The sequence below is a fragment of the Stegodyphus dumicola genome, chromosome X2 (genome assembly GCF_044657685.1).
Source record: "Stegodyphus dumicola isolate Sdum_Otavi_A_Nest chromosome X2, ASM4465768v1".
NCBI lineage: Eukaryota > Metazoa > Arthropoda > Arachnida > Araneae > Eresidae > Stegodyphus > Stegodyphus dumicola.
The window spans coordinates 196,389,123-196,404,268 of NC_140781.1; the positions used below are offsets into that span (position 1 = coordinate 196,389,123).

A 15,146-nucleotide genomic window follows, 5' to 3' on the forward strand; every position below is an offset into this window, starting at 1 on the left:
AGATTTCACAAGTTTAAGGAAAAAAGATTGCTTTATGAATACCAGCCTAGTGAAAGATTTATTTACTTTAAAAAAAGGAAATAGCTTAAAAAACTCCACAATTTTTGCATCACAACATTCAACAGCAAGAAGCCATGATTTTATTTAAATAGATCACTAAAGCGCTACTTGAAATAATTAGACAACATTATAAGACAAATGTGAAAAGAAATTTAATACTTAGCTTTACAAAGAGAAAAGTTATCTTTCACAAATAACCAGTACCTTTAGAAGCCCAAATATGGTGTAACCTTACACATACGAAACAAGTCAACAGCAATTTAAAAAACATAGGTTAGGATTATACAGTAAATAAGTTTAAATGTACTTGTAAATTCACTGCTTATGTTATGTTAAATGTCCATATATTTACCTTGTTTGACTATTACCATCCCAACAACCATCTGATCCTTCTTCCATCTGTGAATGAGTGCACATTTTTAAAGGAAGATCCTGCCAAAACTTTTTTATTTTCTTTGTTTTCTTCTTCAGATTATCAACTAATCGTTCTATGCTGGTACCAGCAGCAGTAGTTGGACGGGCAGCATGATTGTGCATAAACTTTAGCTTCTCTAAAGTAACTTCTTGATCAGAGAGATCTCGCCTACCAAGACGTGGTTTACCACATTTGTGAAATAGCTGAAAGAATGAAAAATGTTGGAAAATTAAATGTGAAAACTAACACAATCGTTTTAAAACATAAGCTCATAATCCCCTTCTCTAGTTATTCTACCTGCAAACAAGAACAGGAGAAGTACAATAAGCAACAGTAACCTGCTACTGAGACAGCAAAAGCTGTTTCACAGCAGGTTAAGATGAAGATATAAATCAAGTTAATAATTAGATGCTGAAGATAATATAATTATAACTGTCAGAAGAAAGCTTATTCCACATACATATATTTGTATTATTTCCTCATTTCAAATGAGTCATTTTTAGCCATGCATTCAGCTTTCTGACATACCTTCCTTTTCTAAAACTGGCTACTTGGTTAAAATTTGCATTCTAAATAATAATTCATTTCTGATTTCCTTTCCCTTTTATAAATTTGCACTCTAAATATTTAATTCTAATTTTATTTCCCTTTTATTCATAAACCCTGTCAGGGTCATATTCTAAGTTTTCAAAATAGGAATGCTGCTTAACAAATATTTTTATAAATCTATTAATAAATGGATATTAGCATTATTTGTATTTGAAAGTTGGCTATAGCACTTTGTGTGTTCATATTTTTCGATACTGCATACCATATACAATAATAAAATGCATGTGTAAAAAATTTTAAATTCACCAACTTTAATGTCTGAATTGGATATCTTTTTAGTTAGGCTTTTTACAGATAATTTATACCAGAGAGTCATAATCCAGTTTATCTTGGTGTATGCAAATAACATTATGTGAAATTAATTTATCAATTGCTGATTTGTCTTGGTGCTGATAAAAATCAACTCTGGTAGTGAATATTGATACTGGCAAAATTAATGAATCAATCTATAAGTCACACTCGTAATTTACAAATACTGCATATGAGGTACAAATTCAAGTACAAGTTTATCTTCTAACTCAAAATAGAGATCATTTAACTCAAGTACTTTACAAATCAAACAATTCACAAAACTAGAGCTGACTTATTTTAAAAAATTTTGGAAAATTTAAACTTGTGTGTGTGTGTGTGTGTGTGTGTGTGTCTGTGCATGCATTTAGAAAGCTTGTAAATTTAAACAAATTATTATAAGAATCAAAGACACTATGAGAATTCGGCTTTCTGCATAATTGCTAGGACATTACATTCTCACAATACAGTTAACTGATTAACTTTTTTAAATATATTATAAAATCATTTTTATCTTGTATACACACACTGACTAACTTGTATACACACTGACTGACTTTCTGAGAAATTGCTATTACTTTTTATGACATTCATACAAATTTCAGAAATGCAATTTATAAGCTGAACAGTAAAAAATATCTATGCTCAGTTGTGCTTACTTTTACTTCTCTTATGTAAATTTATCAGTTTTATGCAATTTTATCTACTTCTGGAACTAGCAAGCTGGTCAAGGCCTCCAGATTGCAGATCTTGTTTCATGAAGTTAATGCATATAAATTTATCAATCGAATTAAAAATTTACTGCTTTTGCTTTTATATTTTTAAAGTTTTACAAATATTTTTATTTTCTCATTTAAATAAAGAATTCTTCTTAATTGTCCATATGAGATACACTGCAGCTTTAATGGCATAAAATAATAACAGGGAAAAAAACCTGAGAAATGAATATCTAAAATTAAAGGAACAAAATGTTAATATATCAAGTTCAATTAATTATAAGCAAACAAATAATAATTTAAACTGTCAAAAACATTTTAAAATAAGAAAATTAATATTTAATTTTACACAATCATTAAAAAAGAATAAAATAATACAATTGAAAGGAGAGTAAATTTTATATATATATAAATATATATATAGTTGTATGATCTTAAATCCATTTAGTGCGAATACAAGTTATTATTACTTGCGCAATTGCTGCAAAGTTAGTTAATAATAATTTATTTCCTAAACAGTATTATATATATATATATATATATATATACCTGACGGGTGAAAGAAAGGAAACTATTCTGATCAGTGTTCTTTGCAATGGGATAAAACTACATCTTTACTTGCATCCAATCAATATGAAACCATTTAAATCCAACTGAAGCCATTTTTATCATTTCCCCCTAATAAAATCCTGATAGAATTTCCTTTTGACATTTTTCTCTTCAAGTTTTCCATTTTGCTCTTCCCAGAGAAATTCAGAGGCTCAGTATCTAATATAGGTACCAGTTTTATTAAATGCAACATTTTATTTAGCAATATAAAATTATTTATTTATTAGTGTTGCATTTTATTTACATCAAAACTTTCAGTTAAAACTACCATTTGACTGCCCAACAAAGTACTGAAGTTTATCGCATTTGGAGATTCAGCAATGTTCTGCCTGAAATTATGATTTCACTTGAAAGCTGAGATGTACCGGAACACGGCTCCAGCTATATTTAAGGCCTGATTTCAGTGAGATTATTCAGATCCTGATCGAAAGCACACTGAAATTGCTGAATTTACTTTTTTAATCTATGCACACATTCTTGCAATATTAGATAACTCACCAAACTAAAAGAACTTTTTTTTCAACATCATAAACTATCAACTAGCTAATTTTCTTGTTACATAGTTTTTTTTTAAATATCTTTGTTTTACTTTTATATTTATTGCAAATGCTCTAAGGTTTATCCCTTTTAAGCAATTTTCTTTTCCACAGACTGACAGAAAAAAAAACTAGACAACTGTTAAATAAGGTTCTCTAGAAGTCTCTAAGTTTCAGTCATGCTACAAACTTCTAGAAAGGATATTCCACTTCATTAAAGTCCAATACATTATTATACTGAACTCAGAGAAGCCTAGAAATAAGAATATGTCAACCTTAATTAAATGCACAATACACTGCAAACCTTGCTGTGGAAAACAGTTGTATATTAAAACACCCACCTTAGTACACATCACCAAATTTTCAGAATGTGCCAAACTCTGGAAACCATGTGTATAACAATTCTTCCAGCAACCATAGACATAACAATCTTTCAGTCAAGCAAAACTGCCAATTTTGTGCACGTTCTTTTTCACTGTATTTCAAATTCCAACAGGTTTTATTTAAAAAAAAAAAAACATATTTTTTGCTTTAAACTTTGTTTTAAACTATAAGTTTGCCAAATTAGCAGCAATGGAAGTAACTGCGGTAAAATTTGTGCAACAATACAGAATTTTGCTGAACATTTTTTAAGGAAACAATGATGAAATGCATTTCCTACACAGACCACTGTTCCCAATTGGATTACATGAAGCTGAGTTTCTGCAATTCACTGACTTTTTTAAGCAAAAACAGATTGCTGAGTTCTTCAGGGAAAAAATAGGGCAAAAAAAAATTGCAGAAATATTTGAGGAAAAATGTTAAGTGCTTTATTTTTTTAATGTATCATATAATTCAAATTTGTATTTTATACTGCTAAAGTAAGTTTTTTTTTCACATGTTGATAATGTTTACCGACTTAAGCTAAATACTGATTGTGAATTTCAACCTGAGATGCACCCAATAAGTAGTACTTACTTTTTCACCTGTAAAAATTCATCAAATTGTGCCAAGCTGGTTGTGTTAAAAGGTAAGAACCCAGAAAATTTGCATTTATCTTAAAAATAATTATAAACTGCATTAAATTCAATGGTAAACAATAAATACTCTCTTCCTGTAGCATGCAAGTAAAGTGACGACCTTCGACTATGCAAAATTTACCAAATCTAGCACGTTGTGGGAGGAAAGGAGGATATAGAATTTTCTATAACCCACATAAAATATTTAAGTAAATAGATACTGCACATTTGACAGCATACAACTGCTTAAGGGAATAAAGAAAGGAACCATGAAAGCATGCATGTTCTGTTTAAAATTCCTGATTTAAATAAAATTCATAACTCACTGCAAAACTATATAAGGTAATTTTTGCTACATGATTTGGTTAAAAATAATAACTCTACTTTTACGATTTAAGATTTTTGCATGTGCATTACAGGCATTCCGTAAAGTTGCCTTTCAGTTTTGAATTTTTTTTTTAACTTCCAATTATTGTAGATGTGGTTCCTACTTCTACAAATGAATTATTCTACATAATCAATAAGATTACACAATACTTAAAGACAGTCTTCTTTAAATGATGTATGAATGTATTACAGCATCAGATGTGTTCAGGTATGATGCCACAAGAAGTAAAGAGAACCTTCTTTAAATAATGTATGAATCCAGTCACAGTATGAGACATGATAAAAGTTCTTGAAATGTAATTTCCTCAATGACTCATACAGAATGTTATAAAAATCTACACAGTGTCTCAAAACTCCATGTACAGACACAGATCATCGATATGAACCTTATTTCTACAGGACAGTATAACCAGTCAATCCAATATTACTTTCAAATTAGATCTTATACAGAAGGGCATTTTTATTAGAAACTTTCTAGCCCTCTGAGTGGCAAAGGTTTCTGGATCTGCTAATGAAGACCTGTATTTAAACAGCATTTATTAACTAAATTTGTACAATTACTTACTTTAATCTCTATTTTCAAAAACTTAAATTCATCAAGTCATATTTACATTATTAAAAAGTTTGAAAGCGAAATATTATAAATTATATGCTAATATGCACCAAGTAATAAAAAAAATCATGTGACCAGATAAAACCAGTCATGGCACTCAAGGGGTTAATATATGTAATAATCCTTTCTTAAAAAATTGAAACATACAGTATGTGCACTTCCACAAGCAGTAGAGCCTCAATTATCACAGCAATCAATTAACCACACTAACAGAAACTTTTGGGAAAAATGCAGGCAAAAATTCTATAAAAGAGTCTGAAAATAAGAGACAGATATGACGAATAAATCCTTCTTAATCTTTCAATTGCTGTTCCCCTTAATTCTTAATAATTTAATTTTTTAATCTCTCAAATTGTTTGAAATGATGATTTTTGCATTTTACCTAGTCCACTCTGTTTCTTATTTTAAATTATTTCATTTTTTTTTTATCTCTGGACTTGAATAAAAAATGATGTGATTTGTGGGTATAATATTCCTAATTTTGGCACCTAAATATAAAAGAACTGTACTTTGTACTTTGTTCTTTTAGTTAAAGGCAAGATGGCAATTATCAGTTTTTAAAAAAAAAGTTGAAGCAGCAGCTTGATGTAAGCAGTTATGGGTAATAAACCCCCCTTCCACTTCCATTACTGAGAAATATATAAATTTACGCCAAAATAAAATATTAACATTGAAAAATAAACTTTTACTCAGTTAAAATGATTATGGTAATGTTCAAGACTGCAGTTTATTTGAAACATTCAAATTACTGAAATGTGAAAATCGATTATCTGAATCCCACTAGGTTCTACAGAGTTTGGATAATTGAAGCTCTACTGTAAAAAATACAAGAATGTTGGTACCTTTTTTGAAATAGTCACACCATTTTCTTGAAAATTCATTATTGCTTCTGATATTTTGATGCCAATTGGTTCCAACACCGATTCAATATTATATGAATTTTCTAATCTTGAAACCAGATTTATCAGTGAATCTACAAAATAGTTTTCTAGTTACTATGTGTTAATTAAAAAAAAAAGAGAGAGAGAAAGCCAAGTGAAAAGAGGTTTCAGAAAATCAAATTTGAAGTTTCATACCACTAAATATTTCTTACATAAACAGAAATTCAATACAGTAAAAATTTATCATGACAAATGAAAGATTTATAATAAAATTTAAAAGAAAAAATGTAAAAATTTTAATAAAGATTAAATTTTGAAAATGTTATTCATAAAATACCGACTACAAATTAACCCTTTGGTGCTCATGATTGCATTCACAAATTTTATAAACAGCAACATACTTTTCAAATAATCTCAGCTTGCATTAATAATTTCTGACGAGCTGGACCAAAGTCTTATTTCACTAATTTTCCCCCCATGCATGCAGTTAAGGTGACTTCACTTTTGGAAAGTTCTTTAAGTCAGAGGCATATTTCTAATGAAAACTAATTGATTTTAGTGAATACAGTAGACATCACAAGCATTACATAATTTTCCATATAATGAACAAAAAGTATTTATTCTTTTCATTCAGGTTTTTCTCATTCCACATTCCTGCGGTGATTTCATTGCTTACATGGCAGCTTAAACACAAGACTTGATAAATCTTGTTAACTGACAAATTAGACAAAAAGAACAAGTTTTACAAAATTAATAACAAAAGTTTTGAAAGAATCAATATTTGAGAAATTTTTAAGTCAGAAGAAACAAAGTCAATATGGGCTGAAAAATTACTAGACATTTATAACATCCCCACTGCTTTCATTTTACAAATGTTTATGTTATGAAATATATGTAGCTCTTCTACTGTGACAGTGATAATGAGTAACATTAAAAAAGCAGCTGGTGGAAAAAGAAGTATCACTTATATCTCCAATGGGTTAATGACCATAACAGAAAAATGATGACTGTATATCCTAGTAAAAATCAAAAGCTTTGCTTTCTTAGATCTTTGACTTGTTTGCTTTTAATTTTGTAACGTGAACAAAAAAATTTTTGTAATGGAAGATACTGCAATATGACTTAAATATTAGTTGCATATATCACTTTGCATATCCTTCATATTTTTGTAATATAAATCCTTTCAATTATATTCATTCCCATTATTTGGAAATAATTTGATGTAAATTTCATTTTTGAATATAAATAATATACTTTGGATTTACAGCAGTGTAATAAATTATCTTTCACTGTATTATGCTCAATGTATCCACTGTCTTTCAAAACCGGGGTGTCCCTCCCCAGAGCTAAAATTTCATTCACATATGGTTCCTTTCATTCATCAACACTGAATGCTTCAGCTCTGGCCAGAAGTTATCAAAAATTTGAAAGGATTTCTATCAACTCAAAATTAAATCAAACAAACCAACCAAACCGCAAAAGTAATTAAGGGATTTCCAGATGTGGAAAAAGGAGTCAAAGAACTAATCAAGAAAAGAATGAAATGGATAAGCTTATAGCACAATTTGACAGTGAAAGCAGCGATACTATCAGAAGACGAAAGTTCCTTAAATTACAGGAAATTAAATGAATTTTTAAAAAAGGCACAGGAGCTGTCTGATTTTGCAGTGGAGATTGACCCAAATTAACCCATTCACTGCCATGTTTCCCATTTGGGAAACAAGAATGTTTTATATGTTACTCCCCCTCCTAATTTCTAATATTTCCTTTATTTTTATAGTTGCTTAATTATACTCTCCACTTAATGCATACAGATCAAATTTTTAGTTTGATTTAAAATATACATATATATAAATAATATTTGTCTCAAAAGTCTGCTTGTAAATGATGCTTTTAAACATCCACCAACCTGCTAAGTGAATATCTCATGACTGATACTGAAATGAAACTTTTTTAAGAGAGTTTATGTGCATATGTGTTCTGAGTAACACAGTATTAAAATTGAGCAAATTGTTTTCTTTATACCTTGACCACCTGCAAAATACAATGATCCCCATTTGGAACTCACTGCTATTCTAGAGTAAAATGATTAACTGGTTACATTACAAATAGGACTTTGTTTTCATTCTACTTACCTGTTGCTATTAGATGTTTTAAGCAGGTGATTTGGAAATATACCTACCAGTTCCTGACTATTGTGAAGGATATTGTGACCATCCTTTTCATCCACAGGCAAAAGAATTTTAACAATTTTTAGGGCAGATTGTCAAGAGCTCAGCTGAGAAGTTATTTCATCTAGACATCTTCTTTGAATTACATGAGAGCAACTTGGTTGGATTTTCATGAATGACTTTACTATTATAATTTGTATTCTTATATTTTGATTTATTCAAGTTGGGTAATCATTAACCAAAACGAATTTTGAACGCTAAAAGAACTTGAAAAGTATTGGGATAATGACCTTGATTTGACAGATGATGAAGACTTTGTGCTTTCGACATAGTTTGAATTACCACTAGATACAGCTGATGATGTTTCCGATTTAGAAGATATAGATGACAACCTACTATAAGATACTATTCCAAATGATGTTCCAGGTTCATTAGAACAGAGGGAGGTATAATGGAAAGAAAGAGAAAAACCCACATTGAAGTGGAACAGAAAGCGTGCATCATTCAATATGGTGAAGGAGATTGCAACTAACATAAAATAAACATCATAGAAGAAGTGAAAAGTAAAACACCAGTAGAAATTTTGAAAATGTTCTTCACTATGATATAGCAAACCATATCATACAGCAGAGTGTATCTTAGGCTGCTCAAAATAATCATCACCAGTTTAAACTCTCTGCAGACTGTTTCAAAAACTTTTTGGGACATTTACTGTTAACTGGATATTACTCTTTACGTCAGAAGAAGACACAAATATTGGAATTCTACAAAAATGTCTGACAAGAAATTATACTGAAATGAGAGGCAATTTCATTTTAATGATGATACAAATATACCAATAATAAATGGGAATAAAGACAGGTTATTCAAAATACAACCAATTTTGGATGAGATAAATAAAACATTTATGCAGTTTGGAGTATTTTCGTATAATCTGAGTACCGATGAACAAATGGTGAGCTATTATGGTCATCATTTTCTGAAGCAATTTATTAGAGGCAAGCCCATTCGCTTTGGTTTCAAGCAATGGGCAACGTATTGTAGTGTGACTGAATATCGCTATAATGCTGAAATATATGAAGGTCAGCTAAACAGTAGTTCAGAAGAAAACGATACATATGGCATGTTCGTATTAAGTTAGCAACCACAGCCAAACCAGAAGAACATTGTTCGATCATTTCTTCATATGGTCTGATGAAACGTCTAGCAGAGAGAAATATACCTGTAACAGGAACAATGAGATATAACAGAATGAATAAATGCCCCATAAAAACAGAAGAAAGAATTTTGTGGGGGCTTTTGATTATAGATATGATGATAGATTAAATAAACAGAATACTGGCCTTGTTTGAGAAAATAACAACGTTAGGATGTTATAAAATCATCTGGAAGCTGTACGTTTGGGACATGTGCAAAGATGCTCTAGAACTAAGAAAAAACGAGTGATAATGCTGCTCAAAACTATAATAACAACACGGGTGATGTTGACAAGCTTGAATGGAATATACAAAAATATAGAATAAAAAATTAGAGGCAAGAAATGGTACTTTCCTATTTTTACTAATATACTGGATATGTCTCTAGCTAATGCTCATACAATACACTGCATTGCTAATGAAAAACATGTCTTAATTAAATTTCAGAATAGTTGCAGGTTTCATGAAGTTTGAAACACAGCATGTTAGTACCCAGAACAAATTATTCATAAAATTTACGGATTTTAAATTAATTTCAGAATATTTACATTTTAAAATAGTGCAATTAATAAATTTACCTATAAATGAGCTCCATTCACTGCCAAAAGCAATATGATTATTTAGGCAATTGTTCAGAACATACAGACAGTAAGGTGAACAAGGCTTTAGATCTGGTAATCCATGACAGTGAGGACAGTAAGCCATTTTCATTAAAGCTCGACTACATTCAGGAGTAGGGCCAACCTAAAAAAAATTGTGGCAGCAAAATGATATAGCATGCCTTGTAATCAACATTGAGAAAACAGAGATATAGAAATTTACTAAGATTACAAAAATACCTTCATTTTATTTTGCTTTAATTCAAACAAAGCATAAAAAAACTATCTAAGGAAACAGTGCCCTTGAAGAGAAATTTCTAAGGGGAACTGCCATGTTCTCATGTTACACAGAGGAAAAACCATGAAAGCATCCATGCAAATACCCCATACATTGGGATTAGAATCTGAGTTAGACTAAAAATGTTTACCAATCTTATCCAAGCAGCCACCAGTAAGTCCTTCATTCTGACAGAAACTTTAAAATATGAAATAACTAAGGAAAGCATTATTTGGATTCTTTTCTTAATTTTATTAATGATACTGCATTTCAAATAGCAATGAAATTTAATAAAGAGAGCTATTTTCCAAACATCTCACCCATAGCAATAAACTTATACACATTTCATGTATGGTTAACATATCAACTAAAACATGAAGAGTTACTTGAGTTTGCAAGAAAAATTCCTCCACTTCAGCAAATTAAAACATTTTTTTAAAAAATTCAATCAGCCTTAACCTAGTAACAATTAATGGCTGCAAACATTACTTCTCCCAAATTGTAAGAAAAATTTTCCTGCCCAAATTTTAATTTATATTTGCTAGTTTGCAAGTCATTTTTTTGCAACACATACCAAGAAAAAACGATAAAAATAATACACGTTTGCCAGATAAACCAATCAATTCATGTAGGGATTGATTTCATATATAAATGGCAAATTTCTTCAGAAATGTCAGCCCATGATCTTTGAATAAGGATTTCAGGTTTTTTCCCCCATAACTTTCATTTTTTCTTCATCTTTCTTCAGAGAACCTGCAGAAGATCTTTGATCTTAGATGAATTTAAGATGCAGCTCAAAACTTCGACTTCATTTTAGTAAAGACAAGTGGTGGCAAGGTATGCAATATGTAACTTGAGACAATTGTTCTGTGGGAAGAACCTGAGTTACAGAAAGCAGTAAATGCTGTTGCAAAATTCTCAGGTACTGATATGCAACAGCATGTGGGTTTCTTAAACTGGAACCATGGGTCAGATCAATCACTCAAAAAATAATTCAATCATGCAATAGCACTCTGTATACTGAAAACAAAACTCCTAACAAATGATAAATGAGCAGGCAGATGACGCTTTTTAAATACTTACTCAGCAAATACTAGATCAAAAGTATGAAGAAAAGTCAAATGGAAATACCAAGATCATCTACATTTCTTTCACTAGTATTTTTCCACTTGCAGCATAAACTAGCAGTCTTTTCACAGAGCAGATCAATATTTAACTAACATGACGGAAGTTACAAAATACCTAGACCTGCAAAAAAGAATGTTAAAAAATATCTCACTTGAACTTCAGCAGCAACAGCAAAAGCAATACAGCCACTCGGTGTTTCTACATTATTACATAGCAAAATGATAACAATAAGCCATGTCTTGCATGATAATGCTGTAGAAATTATAGCCTAGCACCAAGGCACTTCATGCTGATAGCCTACAGATAAAAAGGCCCATAATACAGCTTCATATGAACACACAGCTACAATTGACATTCAAATATGTTGATAATTTTTGACATTCAACTGGAACAATGGTATTTCTTGCGCAGTTCTGTTCAGCATGACAGCATATATGGCCAATGTAATCCAATGCTCACGAAGCATTGTAAAATTGCAGCAACACATCTTTAATTAGCAAAAACCTATCTATGCTACATATTTCAGAGGAAAAATACATAATGGTACAAGCCACAAGCTAAAATCAAAGTAATCAAAATTTTACAGTAAACAGCTCATTACCATGCATTAAGCAGAACACGCAGCATATGTATTAAATTTCCTTGATGAAATAACACCAGGAAAGTCATCTGCATACATCTTCTAAAAAATGCTTGATTTTTTTTTTTTTTTTTTTTTTGAGGGGATAGATACAACTATGACAAAAGATTGCAAATTTTTGAAACCATTTTTGAAGCTTGTGAAAAATCATCCTAGTAAGTTATGAAAACAACTTCACTTTGGACTCATTAGCTAATATATGTGGCATGATTAGCAATGTCACATGATACTCAAAGGAAAGCTGGAGCATGACATTTTCAAATATATCTCCTCTCACATGCATAGCAGCAATATATTACAGTATCTCACTAAGGAAACAGCATTTTCTTCGTTGATATGCTATACAGGGAAAATATAAGTGATTTCAGATACCATAAATTCCCCTTTTAAGTGGAAATGAAAAAATTTAAGCTATGCTACATAAAAACCATCACAAATTTTAGGAACAAGAAGTCAACAGAAATAAATTGTTAATAAAGTTGCAAAAATGCAACTGAAAATAAGGAGTCTCTTGTCCAGTTTGGGAGAACAGGCATTTTATACAGTGTCTTCCTCTCAGATGACAAAAATTATAACCTGCAATGCAGATTTCTTCGGCTTGGAAAAGTTTCAAATTTCCTTGATGGAGAAAACAACCCTAAATATCAATATCGTTCACTTTTCTTTCACAACCAGCTTTCCACTTCCATAAAAATTGAATGTTAGTCATAAAACAACGATAAAAGTTCACATAATATAAAATTAAACTTCTTCAATGCTTTATATATTTACGTAATTGAACCAATTACTGCAGAGTCAAAGATAACCTAAACACACTGCTTATGCTCTGAAAGATTTACCTTAAGTTTAAATATACATTGGAAAACAGAACTGTTTTCAATGAAGAATTTATTCTGCTATCAATGACAATAGAATTATGTATAAACTTGGCAGTGATTTAAAATTGCAAGTTTTAAATAAATTCTGCAATTCTTCTATCCTTTAATATTAAAAATACGCTTTATTTGATGTATACCGATTAGAAAAATCCACTGTAAATTCATATTCCTAACACTCAAATAATGAGCAAAGTATTAATGCAACACTCTTTTTCATTCTATGTAACACTAATAATTACAAAATTTACATTTAAAACATCAAAGAATATAAAGACATTTCTGTTGTTAAATTTAAAAAAAACACACAACCACTCTCCTTTCGACAGATTCAGAATTACTACATTACGAGCATTAAACACATGGAGCTGCACTGACAACAATACGCGTATATAAATTTAACATTCAGTCTCTACAGCACTTGTTTAGACAAATGCACTACATTTTAATATTTGAAGGATATATCAAACAATTAAGATGAAATCTTTCAAATGCAGCACATTTCAGTACAGAAGGTTGCAGTACATTTCAGTAATATCACACAATTAAGATAGAATAATTTCTCTGCAGACACTACAAAAAATATAAGAACAAGACACTGAAATAAGGGAAGTATGAAATTTGAAAATCAAGATTTAAATATTTTGAAATCAGCATACATACATCCATTATACTTTTAACAACATCTTTTCCAACAGAAAGAGCTTGCACAAATGTTCTAGTCGCCACAAAAGATCTTTTAATATCAATAATTAATTTGTTTGGCACATCCCCAAATGGCTTCAGTTCACTCATCTGCTCACTGACACATTCTAAATATCGGTTATCAAAACGATGCTGAGAATTTAACACCTAAAAAAATATTACAATAGCATTATCAAAGAATTCCCACTGCAGAATAAGAATAATGCATTCAAAAGCACTACACTATTTACAAAGTTAGAAATTAAGCACTATGTAAATACAAAAAGAATTCACACATAACTTTAAACAGGAGTAATATGAAATCTGAATCGTTTCTCAACAATACTTACATTTAAAAAAATTTCAATGAATAATAATAAAGGTACAGAATAATGGAAATATTTGGTTGTAATGAAAGTTTTCTGCCAAAAAAAATGTTCTTAATAGAGCTAGAGAAAACATGAAAGCAGTACCTTTAGTGGGAGTACTAATCACAGCCCAAATCTATGATTTCTGCCAATGTTTTGGTAGTTTTCCAAAGCCTTTGGCCTAGACACTTGGTGGCCGCAAGCACAAAAACAGATAGAATACTCATTTCGGATATCTTGTGCAGAATGGAAGATAGCACCAGCAAGATGTAGCTGCAGGAGTGAAAAATGGTAGAAGTCTGAAGGTGCGATGTCCGAGCTATATGGTGGGTATGCCAAAAGATCCAATTTGAGTCTGTACAGAGTCCAGCAATGCAGAAACCTATGGTCTTGCATTATCATGATGGAACATTTATCTTTTTGCACTGGAACTCATCTTGATGTTTTCCCTTCACACCAGCATCAACACAGACTAGCATCTTGTTGCACTTTGTGGATAATATAACAGTAATCTCGCCAGATACAAAGCATGATCTTTCCGTTAGTCAACCTACGCTGCCAACAAGTTCACCGGGCGTACGGTGTTGTTGAAGTAAGTCCACTTTTCATCACAGGTGATGATCTCAGACCAGAATTTCATCCTTGTGTTGATATTTAAGTAGATCAGTGCAGGCCCAAACATGTCCATCCTAGTCTGCTTGAGTCAGCTCCTGCAGCATTCAGAGATTAAACCTGTATATCAAGTTTATGTCATGCATAGCATGACTAATGGACATGGCACAAATGTCTAACTCCTTCGCAAGCTCTCGAGTGGTTGCATACTGATCTTTTCCACAAGTTCTTGCAGGTGGGTCTCATCAACATCAGTAGGCTGGTCAGAGCACTCTGCTTCTTGAATGTCAGAGTCCTTGTTTCTGAACTTTAGGTACCAAACCTTCACAGTGTCATACGATACAACATTAGTGCCTAAAGCTGTACACATGATTTGGTGACATTCTGTAGTTGACCTTTTATAACAGAACTGGAAGCAAATGATGGTGCTTATCTGGTAGCGCAATAGCTCCATTTTAGACACCTTGTACTTAATGATAAAGAT

At 31.0% G+C, this 15,146-nt stretch overlaps 1 protein-coding gene across 1 annotated transcript in view; it reads right to left on the reverse strand.

Moving 5' to 3' along the window:
* Positions 1-15,146, reverse strand: part of LOC118187618 (glypican-6-like) — a 111,270-nt gene that overhangs the window by 33,101 nt on the left and 63,023 nt on the right. The window contains exons 4-7 of the mRNA XM_085809688.1: positions 13,662-13,850; positions 10,058-10,223; positions 6,074-6,204; positions 413-678 (exon numbers count right to left, since the gene is read on the reverse strand). Coding sequence (XP_085665814.1) covers positions 413-678; positions 6,074-6,204; positions 10,058-10,223; positions 13,662-13,850 — 752 coding nt within the window. The remainder of the gene's footprint in view (positions 1-412; positions 679-6,073; positions 6,205-10,057; positions 10,224-13,661; positions 13,851-15,146) is intronic.